The sequence below is a fragment of the Pseudoliparis swirei genome, chromosome 8 (assembly GCF_029220125.1).
Source record: "Pseudoliparis swirei isolate HS2019 ecotype Mariana Trench chromosome 8, NWPU_hadal_v1, whole genome shotgun sequence".
In the NCBI taxonomy this organism is placed as follows: domain Eukaryota; kingdom Metazoa; phylum Chordata; class Actinopteri; order Perciformes; family Liparidae; genus Pseudoliparis; species Pseudoliparis swirei.
This window is the reverse complement of record NC_079395.1, coordinates 23,510,149-23,533,087: the sequence shown is the minus strand read 5'-3', so window position 1 is coordinate 23,533,087 and position 22,939 is coordinate 23,510,149. Positions and strand designations below refer to the sequence as shown.

At 42.6% G+C, this 22,939-nt stretch overlaps 1 protein-coding gene across 1 annotated transcript; it reads left to right on the top strand.

Moving 5' to 3' along the window:
* The first annotated feature begins 276 nt into the window (after positions 1-276).
* LOC130197855 (kinesin-associated protein 3-like) lies at positions 277-18,176 on the top strand. The gene is made up of 20 exons (XM_056420796.1): positions 277-769; positions 1,539-1,670; positions 1,856-2,013; positions 3,247-3,308; positions 4,043-4,184; positions 4,633-4,732; positions 4,835-4,959; positions 5,141-5,239; positions 6,522-6,700; positions 9,952-10,114; positions 10,606-10,706; positions 11,223-11,331; positions 12,841-12,953; positions 13,668-13,842; positions 13,939-14,064; positions 14,266-14,364; positions 14,472-14,557; positions 15,316-15,469; positions 15,630-15,714; positions 15,921-18,176. The coding sequence occupies exons 1-20, from the start codon at positions 741-743 to the stop codon at positions 16,012-16,014; spliced, it is 2,331 nt and encodes a 776-aa protein (XP_056276771.1). The 5' UTR covers positions 277-740; the 3' UTR covers positions 16,015-18,176.
* The last annotated feature ends 4,763 nt before the right edge of the window (positions 18,177-22,939 follow it).

Below are 22,939 nucleotides of genomic sequence, written 5' to 3'. Positions count from 1 at the left end.
TCTTAATAATTTTTCAACATTTAAACTTTTTTTTAACCAGATCATTAAAAGTCTATACAAAAATTAGACTGCATTCTTGTTATTGATTACCTCTGCTATGTCCATGATTATTTATGTGATATTACTGTAAATAATTCAGAAAATTAAAGTTAAAGTTGGCTAAAAAATCTTTTCTTTTATTAATCATTCATACAATACATGATTTGTCATCCATTCATTTAGTTTAATCTATTACTATATATGTATTTAAAGGCATATTTCGTCATATCACGTTCACCGGTAGTTTGCTCTTATTTTGAAGTCAGTTTGTACACGCTCGTACCGTAATGCCTAGTATATACGTGTCCTGAAAGAAATCGGGTGTGCTGGTCGGAATAATTTTTGTACTTATTCCCCGAGTTTAGCCTCACAGGCGATGCTGCCACCAAAATGCTGTGCAATGCAAAACAGTCTATATGTATAGATAAACAAGTGTTTTGGTAAACATTATGGTTATTATCACATACCAATTAAATTGTTTTAACTGAGGCAGCATTTATACCTTGCTTGCACGGAAATAAACGCTGCCTGAGAGTCTCTACTCTGGGACTACTAATCCTGACGCTGCACCATGTTTGTAGTCCTGTCCTGCCGTTTTGACAGAGGTGCTAGCGGTTAGCACGCGGATTTCTAGGATAGATATTTGAGGGGTCCGTTGACAATTCAGTCAAAGTCGGAAACGTTAACTACATTTGTTGAAGATGCAGGATGACGCACGCTACCTCAAACGGTGAGCTCGAACAACGAGAACGTGATGGGGACGTTAATTTAACGTCATTTCCATATTATTTTGGGGGGGGGGATGAAAAGTGACGATGGCTAACCTTACTACAATCCATGTAACTACGGCAATACAATAAAGACACGGCAGCGCCGTGTGTCAGCTCTAATGATGGACCCGGGTCAGACTTATTCCGTCCCCGCGGTGTAGTGGGTCGAAATCGGCTCCGCTGCACGGAGAGAAGCCCCTCACGCCAGCTCCTTGTCGAACGGAGGGCCATTTCATGTGTACTTGCTGGCTGGGTAAAGCTAGTAGCACGAGTGAGAGGTCTTATTGGCATGTATAAACCACGATAACACACCAGTCAATTCGGCTGGTAACGGAATCCACATTTACAATACGTGCGTAAAGAAATCTGGAGACATAAGCAGCCGGTGCCGTTACGTCGCTGTCTGGGCGTGTCTCCCCACATATATCCTTATTTATTTTGGTAAATTACATTCTCTCCATTTCACTTGTGCATTTTGTTGTTGTTTTCTTATTAGATGTATCACCCTTTTAAAGTCAGTCATGAAGCTGCATGCTGTGAACCTCAGCAATGAGGTGACGTCACATTGCAAATGTGTAAAAGGGGACCCGTTGTGGCGACTGACGTCACGCTGCTGCATGACCCCACTGACTTCTGCCCAAATGCCGGGTTATGTAATCTGTATTTCAAATGACTTCACGGGAGTCTTGCACCTGTTTAATGCTCTGTCCGTCCGTTATGAATCCAAAGCAAGGTGACCGCGGGCAGCTTGGATGTCCACCCCACAGAGAAGGCCCTCGTGGTCCACTATGAAGTGGAGGCCTCCATCCTGGGAGAGGGCGGAGGTCACATGCTGGGCGAACGAAAGGAGGGACAGAAAATGTGAGTGCACTCTGGATTTCCTAAATTCAAGTCTCTGAACTCCAGCGAGTGTTTTTGTTTGTTGTTTTCGTTGCTTACCGTTTTTTGCAACGTCTTATGTTCCAATTTCACGCACTCAAAGCTGTAAGAAAGAGACAAAAACACGTCAGATCATTATTTCATCCGTCCCCTCTTCCTCCCTCCAGTATCCGAGTGAAAAGTCTTTCTCCCAGCACAGACGTGGGAGCCTTGGCCAAGAAAGTGGTGGAGGAGTGTAAGCTCATCCCTGCGTCCCGTTTGCCCCAGGTGGAGCAGCTCCTCTACTACCTGCAGAACAGGAAGTCGTCACCCGTGGAGGGCAAAGGTCAGTCACCATTTCTACAGCCTCGCTGTGGGGACGTCTGTACCCATATATTCACATCCGGGAAGTTAATCGCATCTGGCAACGCGCGTCTGGCAAAGTTTCTCCACGCAAAGCTTCACCTGAAGGCATCATATGGACATTGTTTGAATTCTTCCACTGAATTGACTGAATTTATTGAATTGTTTTTCTTCATTTTTGGTTTATTTGATAATGGACGGTTACACGTACGCTCCCTTTGTACAGACATGTCATTTACAAATAGTAGAATAAATATATAAAAAATACATAGAAGACAACAGAATAGCAACATGTAAACTAGTTTGGGGTCACCCAGACAATTTCATTTCCATGAAAAAAACCTATTCATCAAATGAATTAGTCAAGACATTGACGAGGTTAGAAATTATGGTTTTTATTTGAAATATTAATTCGGAATTTTAAAATGGTCATTTCCAGGCCTGGAAAAGTCATGGAAAAAACTTAAATCATAAACGTTTTGGAAAAGTCATGGAAATGTGTTATAATCACATGTTCATTTACGCCGAGTCTGAAATAATTAATATGTTTTTTAAAGAAAGACGCTCAAAATATAAGCCGGCATACGCTCTCAATACGCAACATTTTCTACATTTTTTATGTTTATACCGAGATTTCAGTTTGGTCTAGGAAATTTGGTTTAAAGTCCTGGAAATCCATCGGTCAAAATGTGTAAGAACCCTGAATGTTGATCTTCAAACGTGTGGCTCAAAGGAAGGCCAGTTTTATATCTTTTCTCACCAGCATAACTGTTTTCAGCTGCGCTAACATAACTGCACCACAAGGGTTTTCAGGGGGTTTCTGATTAATTTAATGTTATCTTCATTGGAAAAAAACAGTGCTTTTCTTTGAAAAAGAAGGACATTTCTAAGTGACCCCAAACTTTTGAACGGTAGTGTATGTACAATATAAAAACAACAACGGGGACAATACATTGGGGATGATAGTGCAGATAGAAAGTGGTGGCAGTGCAGATGGATGTGTCTGAAGAAGTGATGGCCAGTGGAAAGAAATCAGTTTCTGTATGTTTGTGTATGTATGTATAATATATAAATGGAGGTGGGCAAGTAATATCGGACTGACTCCTGTCACGAGCCTAACGTTGTCTAATCGAGTGATAAACCATATGAAGAAGGAATAACACGTTGACGTTCTGAAGGTAAGAATGTTTCTCTGATGATGTTTTTGTGTCTCCAGCGGAGAAGAAAGAGAAAAGAACGATGAAGCCCAGAGAGCTGACCCCGTTTGAAGGGATGGAGGTAAGGCATGAAAACGCTGACTCCGCCTCTGTGTCGTATGCAATCCTCCCTGTTGAGGCCCTACCACTTTAACGCCACTAGGGGGCCAGCGGGGGAACATTCTGACACAAACAAATCCTCCGTCCAGTGCGCCCCCTAGTGGTCTTTTTAAATGCTTTTACTCCTGTCTCCGTGATATCGTAGCGTAACATTTATTAATGTCCTATACTACTGCGATACATGATGTCATCATACGTGATGTCATCATACGTGATGTCATCATATGTGATGTCATCATACGTCATGTCATCATACGTGATGTCATCCTATGTGATGTCATCATACGTGATGTCATACATGTCATCATACGTGATGTCATCATACGTGATGTCATACATGTCATCATACGTGATGTCATCATATGTGATGTCATACGTGATGTCATCATACGTGATGTCATCATACGTGATGTCATACATGATGTCATCATACGTGATGTCATCATACGTGATGTCATCATACGTGATGTCATCATGCGTGATGTCATACATGATGTCATCATACATGTCATACGTGATGTCATCATACGTGATGTCATCATACGTGATGTCATACATGATGTCATCATATGTGATGTCATCATGCGTGATGTCATACATGATGTCATCATACATGTCATACGTGATGTCATCATACGTGATGTCATCATACGTGATGTCATACATGATGTCATCATATGTGATGTCATCATACAGTTGGATGAGGAAGCCAGCGTCACCAGAGTGGACGAGTACATCGAACTGCTGTACGAGGGCGTCCCGGAGAAGATCAGAGGCTCCGCCCTCATCCTGCAGCTCGCCCGCAACCCCGACAACCTGGAGGAGCTGCTCCACAACGGTACTGCCCCGCTCCACCAATCACGATTCGGCAACAGTAGCTCCGCCCTCCATCCACATGCGGCCATCTTTTTTTACTCCATGGCTCAATCAGAAGTCTGGACTTCCTGTCAGCGAAGATCTGGCTTCATGCTATTCTAACTTCTAGTTCAACAGATAACTGTGAGCTCCTCTTTGTATCTAGAAGAGTCCCAGCAGCCTGTGAGTCCCAAACATTACTGAAGTCAACATGTGTCCGCCTGCAGCTCACGTCAGAGAGAGAGCGACGCGCTAGTGGACCCAGATGTACACAACATGTGGAGGGCCACTACTGCCTGGTGATGGTTCTTTGATGTGTGTGTGTGTGTGAGTTGGTTTGTTTGAGTGAGTTTGTTTGTGTGTCTGGGTTTGTGAGTGTTTGTGTGTCTGTGTGTGTGTGTGTGTTTGTTTGTATGTGTGTGTGTGTATAGAGGCAGCCCTGGGTGCTCTGGCCAGAGTATTGAGGGAGGACTGGAAACAGAGTGTCGAGCTGGCTACCATCATCATCTACATCTTCTTCTGCTTCTCCAGGTAACTAACACACACACACACACACACACGCCTGGTCCTGCTGTGTCATCCTGTTCTACCCGCTCCCTTCCCACAGTGCACCTCTTCTCTCCCCTGCTGCAGCTTCTCCCAGTTCCACGGCGTGGTGAGCCACTATAAGATCGGCGCCCTGTGCATGAGCGTGGTGGAGCACGAGCTGAAGAGACACGACGTGTGGCGCGAGGAGCTGCGCAAGAAGAGCACGGCTTATATCCTTCACGGGTCCCAGTTCCTCTCGAGAAGACGGTCGGGATCCGAGTCAAAAGATTAAACTGGTAGAAGCCAACCGTGGTAGATGCTGGGCGTAGTGATGAATATCCACAATGAGTCCTCGCCGTCTGGGGGCCGAGTGGAGGAACGCTCTGTGGTCCTTAACGCCGGCTTGTGTACGCGAGTCGTCTCCAGAGAACGGCTCTCTGAGGAGAGACCAGGACAAAGCGGTCAGGAAATACCACGGCCTCCTGGCCAAGCAGGAGCAGCTGCTCCGAGGTAACACCAGGGGTCAGAGCGGGGTCAACCGTTACACACACACAGAGACCCACACACACACACACAGAGAGACTCACACAGAGAGACCCACACATACACACAGAGAGACTCACACATACACGCAGAGAGACTCACATACACACAGAGAGACTCACACAGAGAGACCCACACATACACACAGAGAGACTCACACATACACGCAGAGAGACTCACATACACACAGAGAGACTCACACAGAGAGACCCACACATACACACAGAGAGACTCACACACAGAGACCCACACACAGAGAGACTCACACAGAGAGACCCACACACACAGAGACCCACACACAGAGAGACTCACACAGAGAGACCCACACATACACACAGAGAGACTCACACAGAGAGACTCACACATACACACAGAGAGACTCACACAGAGACTCACACATACACACAGAGAGACTCACACAGAGAGACTCACACATACACACAGAGACTCACAGAGAGACTCACACATGTACACAGAGACTCACACATACACACAGAGAGACTCACACACAGAGACTCACATAGAGAGACTCACATAGAGAGACTCACACAGAGAGACTCACACAGAGACTCACACAGAGACTCACACATGCACACAGAGACTCACACAGAGACTCACACATACACACAGAGAGACTCACACAGAGAGACTCACACAGAGAGACTCACACATACACACAGAGAGACTCACACAGAGAGACTCACACAGAGAGACCCACACATACACACAGAGAGACTCACACACACAGAGAGACTCACACAGAGAGACCCACACATACACACAGAGAGACTCACACATACACACAGAGAGACTCACACATACACACAGAGAGACTCACACAGAGAGACTCACACAGAGAGACTCACACAGAGAGACCCACACAGAGAGACTCACACATACACACAGAGAGACTCACACACAGAGACTCACACAGAGAGACTCACACATACACACAGAGAGACTCACATACACACACAGAGACTCACACATGTACACAGAGACTCACACATACACACAAACAGACTCACACATGTACACAAACAGACTCACACATGTACACAGAGACTCACACATACACACAGAGACTCACATAGAGAGACTCACATAGAGAGACTCACATAGAGAGACTCACACAGAGAGACTCACACAGAGAGACCCACACATACACACAGAGAGACTCACACAGAGAGACTCACACATACACACAGAGACTCACACACTGCCCCGTGTCCTCTCTCTCTCCCCCCAGTGTCTCTCTACCTGCTGTTGAACCTGGCCGAGGACACGCGCACGGAGCTGAAGATGAGGAACAAGAACATCGTGGTGCTGCTGGTCAAAGTGCTGGAGCGGGACGACGAGGAGCTGCTGGTCCTGGTGGTCTCCTTCCTCAAGAAGCTGTCCATCTTCCTGGAGAACAAGAACGACATGGTGAGCGGACCCGTCCTGCAGACCCTGAACGCGGCGCGGAGGCCAGCCTGAAAGGTGGAGCGCAGCGGAGAGCTCCTCCTCCTCAAGGAGCCTCTGAGCTTCGGCCTCACACTGGTCTCTAAAGAGGTCTAAGGTGCAAAGGTGCCTTCACACCAAAAGCGCTCACTCGCTCGACTATTAGCCGTGTTCACGCCATGAGCGTCGAGACGCTCCGCGAGGGGCGGGGCTTAACTGCGTGCCTCGTCTTCGTAAAGACCGTTATCATCTCCTTCATCCACCAGAATCACTAACCACTAGTTCTGCTTTATATTTGTTGTGGACGTCCCACACACTAACGCCCTCGTGTTTGGGTTCATGACATATATATATATTCAATTCAATTCAGTTTATTTGTATAGCCCAATTTCACAAATTACAAATTAGTCTGGGAGTGCTTTACAATCTGTACACATAGACATCCCTGCCCCAAAACCTCACATCGGACCAGGAAAAACTCCCAAATAACCCTTCAGGGGGAAAAAAAGGGAAGAAACCTGGAGGAGAGCAACAGAGGAGGATCCCTCTCCTAGGATGGACAGATGCAATAGATGTAATGTGTACAGAAGGACAGATTAGAGTTAAAATACATTCAATTTATATGACAGAGTGTATGAATAGTTCATAGTAGGCATATTCCACGATGGAGACCTCCATGATCCATCAGGCAGATGGCGGTGGGGAGGAGGAGTGGGCGGAGTCTATATAACATGTGTTATTGTTTTCATAACATTATTATATATAATATATGTTATTTTGTTCATAATAACATTATAATATATAATATATATATATATATGATATAATGTTATTGTTTTCATAATATTATAATCAGGCATGAGAATCCCTCACCTTTCGGCGAAATTCGCCGTTTTGAAACCAAAATAGGTGACTTACGTGAATCGTGTAGATCCGAAGAGTTTTTGTTTTGGGGGAGGGGGGTCAATTGGCCGGCCGGCGTTTATGAGATTGGAGTGGGACACGGAGAAAATGTGGAGTGGTGCTCTTCGCAATAAAACATCTTTGATGGGACGTGTCGCGTCTCGGCCAATCAGCGTCAAGATGTCTTCAGCGTTTGGTGGTTTAGGTTAGCTTGAATGTTAGACGCTACTTCTGCTGCTGTCGCGCTGCACGGTGGAGCGATGCTAACAAAGTACCCGTACGTTAAGAGCGATGTGATTTAGCATATTTTTAGTCTCAATACTTCATTAAAAGAGCGATCAGAGCGCACGCGCTGCTCCGTGTCGAGCTGTTTGCACGCGCAGCGCTCACAGCGAGGGGCGTTAAGTGGCGGAATTTTCGGCTTTAAAAATAAAAATTAAAAAAGATGCCAGAAGTGAAATGTTTAAGTTCAGTCTGTAAAGTTGTGTAACTCTCCAGCTGCTCTTCCTGATGAACTCTGTATCCTCTGGTCAGAGACTAACGGCCTCATAGTGTATAATCATTGATCAATGCTATGACGGCTCCATGTAGTTTCATTAATATCTTGCTGTATTAATACTAATATTACTGCTATTTGTTAAGTGTTGAAAGAGTTGGTAGAAAGTGAACCATACAGATATTTTATTTATTACTATTATAGATAAATATACCAGTGTCGTATTTATGGTATACTGTTTTTATGGTATTGTATCATGATATTTATGGCAGGTATGGTATAGAAGATCGTGACAACCAGGTAGAGGCAGAACAGACTCGAGGAACAGACTCGTGGAACAGACTCGTGGCTCAGCAGAGCACAAGACTTGAAGACTTGTTCACGCCAACAACAACAAAAGGAAGTTGGTTCATGAATGACCATATTATACACAATATTACTATTATTATAGTATTATAGGGCCCGATCACTGACTTGGTGTCAGAATGGAGGACCTATAGATTATCATACAGAGGCCAACATCGATGTTCGTGGAAGTCACCACCAGCACCCCCCCTCCCCCCCCCCCCGCGCGCCTATCCTCACCTTTTTCACCCCTGACCCGTTTTCATGCCTGTATAATATATGTTATTGTGTTCATAACATTATAATATATAATATATGTTTTTGTGTTGATGACATTATATATAATATATGTTTTTGTGTTGATAACATTATATATAATATATGTTATTGTGTTCATAACATTATAATATATAATACATGTTATTGTGTTCATAACATTATAATATATAATATATGTTATTGTGATCATAACATTATAATATATAATACATGTTATTGTGTTCATAACATTATAATATATGTTATTGTGATCATAACATTATAATATATAATATATGTTGTGATCATAACATTATAATATATAATATATGTTATTGTGATCATAACATTATAATATATAATATATGTTATTGTGATCATAACATTATAATATATAATACATGTTATTGTGTTCATAACATTATAATATATAATATATGTTATTGTGATCATAACATTATAATATATAATATATGTTGTGATCATAACATTATGATATATAATATATGTTATTGTGTTCATAACATTATTATATATAATATATGTTATTGTGATCATAACGTTATAATATATGTTATTGAGTTCATAACATTATTATATATAATATATGTTATTGTGATCATAACATTATAATATATGTTATTGTGTTCATAACATCATTATATATAATATATGTTATTGTGATCATAACGTTATAATATATGTTATTGTGATCATAACATAATGTATGTTATTGTGATCATAACATTATAATATATGTTATTGTGATCATAACATAATGTATGTTATTGTGATCATAACATTATAATATATGTTATTGTGATCATAACATAATGTATGTTATTGTGATCATAACATTATAATATATGTTATTGTGATCATAACATTATCCGTCTTGTTCTGGTTCCACAGCGATGATGTGCGGAGCAACTCAAGAGCTGCTTGGCCTGAGTTGTGAAATTATCTACTACTAGGGGCGAAAACTGCGGCGCTCAAAGCGCTCCGCTGTAAAGGCGTCGCCCAAAACACGCCGCCCGGAAAAATGTGGCGTCTATCGCAGCCTCACGCGTCCGTACGTTGACTTTTCATGGGATTCAGTCGCTTGGAAAAAAATCTTGTCGCTATTGGTGTGAACGCAGCTTTAGTCTCCTTTTAAAAGAACAGGCCCGCTCGCGGGCGGGGGGGTTATCGCTCAACGAGAACGCTCACTAACGCCCCCGTGTGTGCCGCTCAGGCCGAGGTGGACACCGTGGAGCGCCTGGCCCGCCTGGTCCCCTGCGACCACGACGACCTGCTGAGCCTGACGCTGCGCCTGCTGCTCAACCTCTCCTTCGACTCCGGGCTCCGAGCCAAGATGGTGGAAGTCGGGCTGCTGCCTAAACTGACGGCCTTGCTGGGTAACGTCATGTTATACCGTCTCCTGAGCCCGTCGTGTCTTTACACAGCATCTAGAGATGGAGGGCTCGTATCTTCTCGGCGACCGGGGGATGGCGAAGAGAGATCTCCGAGAGACACGGCACTTAATAAGAGTGTTTAGTTTATTTGTTACAAGAACAGGTCAAAAACAGGTGTCTAGAAGAACCTGGAGACTCAGGTGGCAAATTAAGAAGTGTGTGGATAATGTCTCCAGCTGTCTGTTATATACAGGTATATACAGGTGATGTCTTATATACAGACAAGGAGGCAGAATCCTCTCATTCTGGGGCTGGTCTACCGGGTCCACGTCACACAGGGCGTGGTCTTCAGGAGTCCTAACCGAAGTCGAGGCCGTTCTGTCTGACTGATTACCTTTGCTGACATATTTAAGATAATCTGACATTATTCAGTTAGACGGAATTACACTCCAGAAGGGTTATATTTCTGTGTGTGTGTGTGTGTTGCGGTGCAGGCGATGAGAACAACCGGCAGGTGGCCATGCGGATCCTCTACCACATCAGCATCGACGACCGCTTCAAGGGCATGTTCGTTTACACCGACTGCATCCCTCAGGTACCATGTGACCCCGCGAGAAGCCCGTTAAGCCCAACTTCAAGGACCAGTATGCAACCCCCCCCCCTTGCCCCTCCTCCTGAGATGCAGCGTTCACGCGGGTTGCCAGGTTGGGGTCACTGAATCCAGTCAGTCTTAAATAAATCAAGCACTTCTAAAAAGGGTTAATATTAGATCATATTAATCGCATTTTTAAAATGTCGTAAATTTAGAGCCGAGTATAATTCAAAAAGTGCAGGGGGCGGAGCTACTGGGCAAACTTAGCGTGTTACCTTCGTCTACGAGGACACGTCACGGACATTTAATGATCTAATGGTACATATGTTCCATTTTGTTCCCTTGAAGAAATATGAAGCTCAACATGTGTATCGACTTTGCTGGTTCTAAAGATCCCGCTGGTGTGTGTCGGTGTGTGTGTCGGTGTGTGTGTGTGTGTGTGTGTGTGTGTGTCGGTGTGTGTGTGTGTGTCGGTGTGTGTGTCGGTGTGTGTGTGTGTGTCGGTGTGTGTGTGTCCAGCTCATGCAAATGCTGTACGAGCACGGTGAGGAGGACACTGAAGCTGAGCTCATCTCCATCTGCATCAACCTGGCTGCCAACAAGAGGAACGCACAGCTCATGTGTGAAGGTATATATAAATATATATAAATATTAAATATATATATAAAGATAGTAGGGCTGTGAAACGAGTAAAATTTTTAATCAGGTTAATCACAGGTTTCTGTGGATTAACCATGATTAATCACATATATACATTTACAGGACTCTCAAGACAGGCAAGAGCTCCGAGAAGAGTTGTTGACGGGGGGGGGGGGGGGGGTGCTAGTGACTTTTCTTTGCTCCGTCCAGATGCGCGCAGACCGGCATCGGAACTCTGCGGCGACCGCGATCGACATATTGAGCACCCTGCATTAAAACATTAAAGAGCCGAGAGTTTTTTTCAGCGTGAGAAATCCGATGTGTGGCGGGAGTGCGTGAGTTAAGACCGAAATGCGTGAGTCTCACGCTCAATGCGTGACACTTGAGAGCCCTGCATTTATACACAGGGGTGTAACTTGCTCACCAGTGCGCGCGCCAGCATCGGAGCTCTGCCGCGCGAGCCGAGAGAAGAGTTGTTGATGGGGGGGGGGGGTGCAAGTGACTTTTTTTCGTCCCGATGTGCGCGCACACGCCGGCATCCGAGCTCTGCAGCGCGCGAGACGGAGATCAGAGTCGTGTTAACGCGACACGTAGAGACAGAATGACATGCTGCTGTAGAGACGACCAACAACAGACGGATTGGAAGCTCATTCTGCGCATGCGTTAAATGCGTCAAAAAAATTTAACTAATTAATCCTGTAATTTAATTAACTGAGTTAACTCGTTATTTTTCACAGCACTAAAAGATAGATATGGCTGAGCTGCCTTTTCTGCAGTTCTTTTCCCACACAGTTTTTGGGGGTTGGGGGTCCTTCTCCAATGCGATGGCATGCTGCTGTTCAGATTGTAAAGCCAAGAGGCTGATTTGTGTTTTTTTTGCCTGTACAAAATAGTTGTACGTCCAGATTTTGGCTCGCCACCTGGCGCTTTTCCACGATTTTCGATGTGGCTGCATAGGTTCTGACGTTCCCTGTAACTCCAGACAGAGCGATGTTAAGATGGATGGAAGTAATCCCCTCATCATTGTTTTCATGTGAACTGAATATTCTGTTTCTGTCCTTATTTGTGGTCGTTTATCCTTTAAAACGTGTTCACTGCACAATGGTGTCTCTCTCTCCTTCTCACCCCAACAAAAGGAGGAGGCATGTGTCGCTGAGCAGGATTCAGCTCAATGAGTTGATTTAAGTTCAATTTATTTTCAATTCTGTTTATTTTATACAGCCCAATATGACAAATTATGAATTATCCTCTGTGGACTTTACAATCTGTACACATTCGACATCCCTGACCTTTGACCTCACATCAGGAAAAACTTCCAAGAAATAGAAGAAAAAAAACTTTATGGGAAAAAAGTGAAGAACCCTTCAGGATATAAAGAGAACAACTCGGTGGATCCGATGAAGCTCCTCATTTTAATGTAGGATTGTTTAGACAATAGACATTTATAATCGTAGTAAATAGTAGAACTGATTGATTCTGCGCTGTGTTCCTTCTGGAGGAAACGGGTTGAAGATGCTGATGAAGAGAGCTCTGAAGATGAAAGACGGCCTTCTGATGAAGATGATCAGAAACATCTCTCAACACGACGGACCGACCAAACCGGTGTTCATCGTGAGTTCTGCGTGCATTAATACTCCTCATACCCCGATGGTTGTGGATGACGGTGGTTTTTAACACGTGTTGCAGTTATTTGTGTTAGTATCACTGTGTGGTGCCACGTTGGTGGGAGGAGTCGTACAGTTTTAGTGTCATGAATAATGTTTAAAATATATTGTTATATTATTAAACCTTTACTTAACCAGGGGAATCCCATTGAGATTAAACATCTATTTTTTGAGGGTGACCTGGACGAGACAGGCAGCAGCAGAAGAAACATAGAAACAATAAAACGCAAGAAACACAAAGTTACAAACAAAAAACATAAGCACAAAGTTACAAACAAAAAACATAAACACACAGTTACAAACAAAAAACATAAACACACAGTTACAAACAAAAAAAACAAACACACAATTACAAACAAAAAACATAGACACAAAGCAACAAACAAAGAAAACATAAACACACAGTTACAAACAAAAATTCACAGAACAAGACGAGTTATAAGTTCAAACTAAAAGTTAAGAGACAAGTGACATAACGGAGTTAATTTAAGAAGCGTGCCTCCATTTGTTTCATGTTCTACTTCAGAGCGGTGAGGTACCAGTTCTTTGGGTTTTAAACGTTATGCAACACGGAGACCTCCGTCAGGACGGAGGCATCAGGAGGTCCTGAGGGCGGAGCGAGCCTCGCCTCCTAGAGAACGTCTCCGCTCTCCTTCCTCAGGACTACGTTGGCGACCTGGCCGCAGAGATCCGTGCGGAGGAGGAGGAGGAGGAGGAGGAGTGGGTTCTGGAGTGTCTCGGCACGCTGGCCAACCTCACCATCCCCGACCTGGACTGGGAGTTGGTTCTGAAGGAGTACAACCTGGTTCCATACCTCAAGGACCGGCTGAAGCCAGGTGCTGGTCCCACCCAGAGAACACACACCCTGACTTTATTACCCCCACGGTTATACTGTAACCGTGTGTGTGTGTGTGTGTGTTTGTGTTTTCCAGGCTCGGCAGAAGATGACCTCATCCTGGAGGTGGTGATTATGATCGGAACAGTTTCCATGGACGACGCCTGCGCCGCCATGTTGGCGAAGTCTGGCATTATTCCTGCTCTCATCGAGCTGCTGAACGGTAACACACACACACACACACACACACAGGTGTGTTTAGACTCATGGACACAGTGAGTGATACCCTTTGAGACGTCGGTCTGATGTCAAAGTCTTCAAGATTCAATATTCACGGTGATGTATTTACATATGTTGATATATGTGTGTTTCTATATGACTGTATGAACCTCGCTCCGCGTGCTGTTCTGTTGGTGGAGTGCAGCCCAGCAGGAGGACGATGAGTTTGTGTGTCAGATCGTCTACGTCTTCTACCAGATGGTGTTCCACCAGGCCACACGCGACGTCATCATCAAGGACACCCGTATCCTTCCCACAATGCACTCTGTCTCCCCTTGATGTGCACACGCATGAGAGTCTCGCGGTTGGTTCACGCGCTCCACCACCACCCTTCTTTAACCTTCTCCGTAGAGGCGCCGGCCTACCTGATCGATCTGATGCACGACAAGAACGCCGAGATCAGAAAAGTGTGTGACAACACGCTCGATATCATCGCTGTGAGTGAACCACTGCGCCGCCTCCAGGGGACAACCTGAGGTCAAACCTGAGGTCAAACCTGAGGTCAAACCTGAGGTCAAACCTGAGGTCAAGCCTGAGGTCAAGCCTGAGGCTCTGCGCACACACAAGGGGACACGGTATCTTATTGGCTTTGTACAGCAGGGTGGTCCAACACATTAAAGATTAGTCTCTTCTATTCTATTCTACCACATGACAAAACACACATAAATGAGGGTGGAGGGGATAATATATATATTTGTTCATATATATATTTATTATATATATATGTGTTTATATATATATATGTTTATATATGTATTTATTTATCTATGTTTATACATATATGCATACATTTATATATTTATTAATAAATATATATGTTTATATTTATATATGTTTATATATATTTACACATATATATAAATCTATATATATGTTTATATATACATAGTTATGTTTATTTATATATGTTTATATTTTTATATCAATATATATGTTCATATATATAAATATATATAGATATATATGTAAACACATATATATATACATATATGTATATAATTATATATACACATATTTAAACATATATATATATATAAACATTTATATATATCTGGATCTGGGGGCTGGAGGATGAGTTGAGTGTCTGTTCTATACCATAATCTATTCCATAATAGAGTCATGTCTTTATTGAGTAGTAGACACACACAGTAGCAGCCTGCAGGTTGTCCTCTCATCTCTTCTCCTCGTCCTCCAGGAGTACGATGAGGAGTGGGGGAGGAAGATTCAGTCGGAGAAGTTCCGTTTCCATAACAACCAGTGGCTGGAGATGGTGGAAAGTCGCCAGGCCGACGAATCAGAACCGTATCTCTACGACAACGATGACAGGACGGATCTCTTCTACAGTGCAGGTACACGCACAGCGCCCCCTGGAGGTGACCCGCGGGTCGAATGGACTATTACAACTCATCATGTTCACTGTGTGACAGTTTAAATACTTCATCAACAGAGGAAAAGACCATATGTAACTGTGTGTGTGTGTGTGTGTGTTTCTGTGTGTGTGTCTTTTAGATGGAATCACTCCAGCAGACGGTTCTGTCAGTCCAGATTTCTTCAATGACCTCCAGCCTCAGAATGGAGACGTGCTGCACACGAGGTCAGAGGACTCGTATGTGTATGTGCTGTAAAGCGTGGGTGTGCCGTAAAGTGTGTGTGTGTGCCGTAAAGCGTGTGTATGTGCCATAAAGCGCGTATACGTGACATAAAGCGCTTGTATGTGCCGTAAAGAGTGTGTATGTGCCGTAAAGAGTGTGTATGTGCCGTAAAGCGTGAGCTTTGTCGTTGACTTTGTTGTTTTTGCAGCGACGTGTTCGACCAGACCAGCTCGTCGACTGGACGGCCGGCGACCGCCTACGGCTTCAGACCGGACGAGCAGCCCTTCTATCAGTACTCGTAGACCTGGGACGTCCCGCCCCCTTTCCACCCACGTCCAATCAGGTCCCATTTCAGATTGTCACCAAGACACCGATCATCAAGGCTGAAACACACGACCACTTCACACTAGTTGTTACATAAATCATCCACCATCATGTCAGAGTAGTGGTCTCCACACGGGCTCCAGGCTTCTTATCCTGGCTCCATCGTTTAAAGAACGTGAAGAGGCTGAACATTTATCACGTATGTTGATATGTTTTTGCATGTTTTTCTATGTATTAATGAATATTTGTGTTCTCCACTGAAACCCTTTAGTCAAGTGTTTACAGGGTTTGTACGGTCATTGAAAACCTGGGAAAGTCATTGAATTTTATTTATTTTACCATTATTTTAATTTATTGTTTTTCAGTTATTTCCAGGCCTGGAAAAGTCCATGAAAAGAAATGTATTTTCCAAAGGTTTTTGGAAAATCATGGACATTTTGTAATATTCAAATGTTCATTTACGCAGTTTGATTAAAAGAATGAACATTTATATAAATACGTATTCTTTTAATCAAACTAATTTTCTCTCACCAATGTGTCACAAAATATTCGTCATGGAAATTTGGTTAAAAGTCAAATCCATAGTTTAACATGTGTATGAACCCTGTGCTTATTACTGCGACAGCATCATTGCATCCACATGCACCACCGGGTACATACATCTGTCCATGTTAGTGTAACAGTACCGTAACATTACTGTAACATTACTATAACTACTGTAACACAACTGTAACATTACTATAACACTACTGTAACATTACTATAACATTACTATAACAGTACCGTAACATTACTGTAACATTATGGTAACATTGTCGTAACATTACTGTAACATTACTATAACATTACTGTAACATTACTATAACATTACTGTAACACTACTATAACACTACTATAACATTACTGTAACATTATGGTAACTTTATCGTAACTTTACCGTCAAATTACTACAACATTACTGTAACTTTACCATAACATTGTCAAAACATTACCATAACTTTACCGTCAAATTACCATAATATTACGGTTACATTACTATGACATTACTGTAACATTATGGTAACTTTATCGTAACATTACCGTAACTTTACCGTCAAATTACCATAACATTACCGTAACATTATGGTAACTTTACCGTAACATTACCATAACTTTTCCGTAACTTTACCGTAACATTACCTTAACTTTACCGTCAAATTACCATAACATCACCGTAACTTCACCGTAACATTATGGTAACTTTATCGTAACTTTACCGTAACGTTACCGTCAAATTACCATAACATTACCGTAACTTTACCGTAACATTATGGTAACTTTACCGTAACATTACCGTAACTTTACCGTCAAATTACCATAACATTACCGTAACTTCACCGTAACTTTACCGTAACATTATGGTAACTTTATCGTAACATTACCGTAACTTTGTCGCTTCTGGTGCTCTCCCACTCGGAGGCTCGTGGAGCCGAGTGGTGCATCTCGTGTCAAACCAAACCAGTATTGACATGTTTATCCAGAAGTCCCTGCAGAAGACAGCTGGTCCCCGGTGCAGAGGTCACGACCGCGAACACCTGCTCTGGACCCGCCCCCGGACACAGGAAGTCACGTGACACCTCCGGGCCCCGAAAGAGACATTTAGAACGTGTAAACCTGCTTTACCATAAATATACCACCACAAGTACACTCAACATATACGCACGCGAGCATGTTGTCGTCAAGAGACGGAAAACACAGCAACATCCACAGACCATTGAGGATCAATACGCTGTAGAACGACGTCACCAGCTGGTTACATAACCAAAGTCAACAGTATTACGAGTGTGTCAGTCTAATCCCCCGTACTGCTCGGCAACACAAATGTCTGATTGTATAAATGTGATTTTGTTTTCTTCTTAAAACATTTTGTGAAAAGGGGCGTGGCTCCTGCTGTATCGGCCGCTCCCTGATACTTTACCACACGCGGTGTTACTTCTAGGCATATTTGCACATTTTATTTTGTTGATGCACGATTTATGTTTTCTTTTTTATTTAAGTTATTGTTAATCTATAAATAGTTGATTCTGTAAGTTCTGGACTCTCCATTCTCTTTCATCCTCTGGTTCTTCGATAGAAAATAAATCCCACATTTCATATGCAAGTGATTTTGTTTTATTTTGTTCATCCTTTTGTTTGTATGAACCTTCAGAAGCTTGAAACACATTAACATATTGTGTTGATATATATATGTATTGATCATGCATCGACCCTGGACAACCTCTCCAACCTTTATTGAGATATACACACATAGGGAATGTCTGACTTTTAATAAATATACAAAAACAAGAACATTTAGTAACATGAAGCATCCTTTTTTTAACGCAGCAGACGAGGATCAAAGCAGAAATCCCTCGGGAGCATCGTGAAAGGTTAAAGGTTCTATACGGAGTCAGAGCTGAAGTATTACTACATCTGTAGTATTAATACATCTGTAGTATTAATATATCTAGTATTACAGTTTTTCTCCATTGCTTTGGCTCAATTCTTGAAATAGAAATGACATTCTCAAAACAACTCGTGCAAACCTCCAAACCACTGGGCACTTGTTCACAACAGATTTGAATTTCTCATTCCTTTAATCAAATTGCAATTGTTTTAGAAACTCCTTGCAAATGACAACTACAATTGCCTACAGCTTGCACACATTTCAAATGATTTAGCACATCTGTGCAAACGGTTAGGTACAATTGCCTTCAGTTAGCCCAATTACCAATTGAATACATCTTGCTGGTCTAAACTGACTGTTGCTTCTCAGTCAAGTGGTTGTTCTCTGCAAAACATCTTGGCATAATTTCCTTGTGTACATCATCACCTGCACAATAGTTCACTCCACTGTCAAAATCGTTCAGGCACATAATACCATGAAAAACATCATGGTATATACTGTAATATGGATCTCTTGGATCATCGGCTTCATTTTCAGGTTCAACTAGAACTTTACTAATAAAGGGGGATTTTCTCACATCCGATTACCAATCACACAGTCATTTTAGTTAGCTGACAGGTGCTATCCAGGAGTATAAATGCTTCCATCAAATATCTAGGGCTTGACAAAGTTCAGTACAGTTTACAGTATGAACATGGAAGCACCTGGCCAGGTAAACGAACAAGGGCAACTGCCTGCTCGAGGAAGAGGAGGAAGAAGAAGAGGAAGAGGAGCAAGGGTGCGTGGTGGTGGAGGGTGTATGAGCATCGGGCTCTAAACCAGAGGTCCCTTCTCCAGGCAATGGATGCTGCTTGTGCCGATGTCACAGCAGATCAGTGCAGGGGATGGTTGGGTCATCCACGGCGATTCTTCCCCCGTTGCATCGCAAGGGAGAACATCAGATGTGGCCAGACAGACGTGAGCGCGAGGATGAGCAGGAGAGTGAGGATGAACTCCAGCTTTGAGCTCCAGCTTTGCATTACTTTTCTACTGTATGTTTTGTTACAGTCGTGTAGGCTATACTTAATTTTCAGTTTTATGTGCTTTTTGTTTGACACTATTTTTTGCTGTGTACAATTCAATTCAATTCAATTCAGTTTATTTGTATAGCCCAATTTCACAAATTACAAATTTGTCTCGGAGTGCTTTACAATCTGTACACATAGACATCCCTGCCCCAAAACCTCACATCGGACCAGGAAAAACTCCCAAATAACCCTTCAGGGGGGAAAAAAAGGGAAGAAACCTGCAGGAGAGCAACAGAGGAGGATCCCTCTCCTAGGATGGACAGATGCAATAGATGTAATGTGTACAGAAGGACAGATTTAGAGTTAAAATACATTCAATGAATATGACAGAGTGTATGAATAGTTCATAGTAGGCATATTCCACGATGGAGACCTCCACGATCCATCAGGCAGATGGCGGTGGGGAGGAGGAGTGGGCGAGTCTCAACAGGACAGTGGCGTAGTCATGAGCAGGAATTCCACGACCCAGACGATCCATCAGGCAGATGGGATCTATGCCGTCTCATAGGGTCCGATGACCCCATGAGACGTAAAGTCAAAAGGACTCACAGGGAGAAAGCAGAGTTAGTAACGTGTGACTGAGAGATGAAAATTCATCCATAAGGAGAGAAAAAGAGGAGATAGGTACTCAGTGCATCCTAAAACGTCCCCGGCAGCTATAAGCCTATAGCAGCATATCAAGGGGCTGGACCAGGGCAAACCTGATTCAGCCCTAAATATACACTGTGTCCAAGAGGAAGGTCTTAAGTCTACTCTTAAACGAGGTGACTGTGTCTGCCTCCCGGACTGAAATTGGAAGCTGGTTCCATAAAGAGGAGCTTGATAACTAAAGGCTCTGGCTCCCATTCTACTTTTAAGACTCTAGGAACTACAAGTAGTCCCGCATTTAGTGAGCGTAGCTCTCTAGTGGGGCAATATGGTACGACAAGCTCCTTAAGATATGATGGAGCATCACCAATCAAGGCTTTGTAGGTTAAGAGAAGAATTTTAAAAGTGATTCTTGATTTTACTGGGAGCCAGTGCAGAGCAGCTAGTGCAGGAGTGATGTGATCTCTTTTCTTAGTTTTAGTGAGAACACGAGCTGCAGCATTCTGGATCAACTGGAAGGACCTAAGAGATTTATTAGAGCAGCCTGCTAATAAGGAGTTGCAGTAATCCAGTCTCAAGTAGCAGCGTGAACCAATTTTTCTGCATCTTTTGAGACAAGATGTGCCTGATTTTGAAATATTACGTAGATGAAAGAATGCAGTCCTTGAGATTTGCTTTACGTGGGAGTTAAAGGACAAGTCGATCAAAGATAACGCCAAGATTCTTTACAGTGGTGTTGGATGCCAGGGCAATGCCGTCTACAGAATCCACATCACCAGATAATTGATCTCTGAGGTGCTCAGGGCCGATTAAAATTACTTCGGTTTTGTCTGAGTTTAACATCAAGAAGTTGCAGGTCATCCATGTTTTTATGTCTTTAAGACATGCTTGAATTTTACAGAGTTGGTTGCTCTCCTCTGGTTTTATCGATAAATATAGTTGAGTGTCATCTGCATAACAATGAAAGTTTATGGAGTGTTTCCTGATAATATTGCCCAAAGGAAGCATGTATAAGGTAAATAAAATTGGTCCAAGCACAGAACCTTGTGGAACTCCGTGATTAACGTTGGTGGTTATCGAGGCGTCATCGTTTACAAATACAAACTGAGATCGATCTGATAAATAGGATTTAAACCAAATTAGTGGAGTACACATTTTCTGTTTCTGTTTTGCAATTACTGTAATAATTTCCATGGCAGTATAAGTGCAATACAGTATGTGATGTGAAACCTTGTTGGCTCCTCTTGAATGAATCTTTTTTCTGTTTGATACACATAGTATTCTGGAAAGACAACATCTCCTACAGTAACCATTCAGTGTCACAGGACTAAGCCAAGATTGAAATGTGCACATGAGGGATATTTCTATGGTCCACTGCCATACTGACAAAACATCTAAACATTTTGACCTGCAGTGTTTAAACAATGACGAAGGGACTTTTCATTTTGGGGGCACTGATTATTTGTATGAGAAAATGAATTTGTTTTGACTGATGAGTTGTCTGTTTTGGGAGAGATATGACCTTTTGCAGGTGTGCCAAAGTGTTTTGCTAAACCATCTAGGTTATTTTGGCAAATGTATTTAAAGCTTTGAGAATGTCCTTTTTTTCGAGAGAGAGATGAGCCACAACAATCGAGAAGGAAGTTTTCATTTTGGGGGCACTGACTATTTTTATGAGAAAATGATTTGGGTTTGAAGCTTGAGTTAACTGTTTTGGGTGAGATATGACCTTTTGAAGGTGATCTATGTAGTTGTGCTGAACTATATAGGCTATTTTACCAAATGCACTAAGAGCTTTGAGAATGTAATTTCTGTTTCAAGAATTGAGCCAAAGCAATGGAGAAAAACTGTAATTTATCTGTAGTATTAATACATCTGAAGTATTACTATCATCGAGGCTCTTGGATAAAGATGGATAGCGTGACTCTTGTTTTCTGATTATCTTCCCACCGGGTCCAGATGAGCTGTATGAGGTGTGATGCTCTCCAGGCTCCAGCTCTTTGATGTGTCACATGACGCGTCTGACACGGCTCATTATTTGACAGGAGGGTCAATTATGGATACGAGCGAGAACGTCTTCAGAAGACGGAGAACCGCCTAGAAAAAATGCCTTTAAAAACCGTCCGGAGGCTATTGGCCGGAGAGAGATAACAATACAACATAATGAGATAGGAAGTGATCATAATTATGACACATCAAAGCTATGATAATAAAAAGTCAAACATTTTGCTCAAACAAGATGCCGTGTCTAAAATATTTACCAACCATCTCATCGTTTTATAAACTCACCGCCGCAGACATCAATTTAAGTCAACGTGTTGATTTATTATTTCGTTATTTTGACTTTTACGTGCTTTTAATCAAGTGTTTAAAAACTAAAGCATCACGTGTGTCTCCCTCTGCTGGCAGCGAGAGGAACTAAAACTTATATCATACGTATAACGTGTCCATGTTTGATACAATAGTTTAATGTAATTATATTACAAAAAAGTAATATATATACATACATATATACACACATATACACACATGTATATATATATACATATATATATATATACATATACTTTTAAAGCCAATAATGGCAAATTATTTGGGGGCGGGGGCTGAAGCCCTAACGACGCCCATGGCAGCAGCTGCATGTTACATCCGTCACGTTCAGTGTGAAGTTAATCCTCAACCACGAGGTTGGCGGTTTGAACCCAAAGGTCAAAGGGTAATTCCGCGGGACACGGAACTCGTATATGCTCTTCACGGCATGTACATGTATGTACATGACATGTACATGACGATCATACCTCCATCACAAGAGGTCAGCGCCGA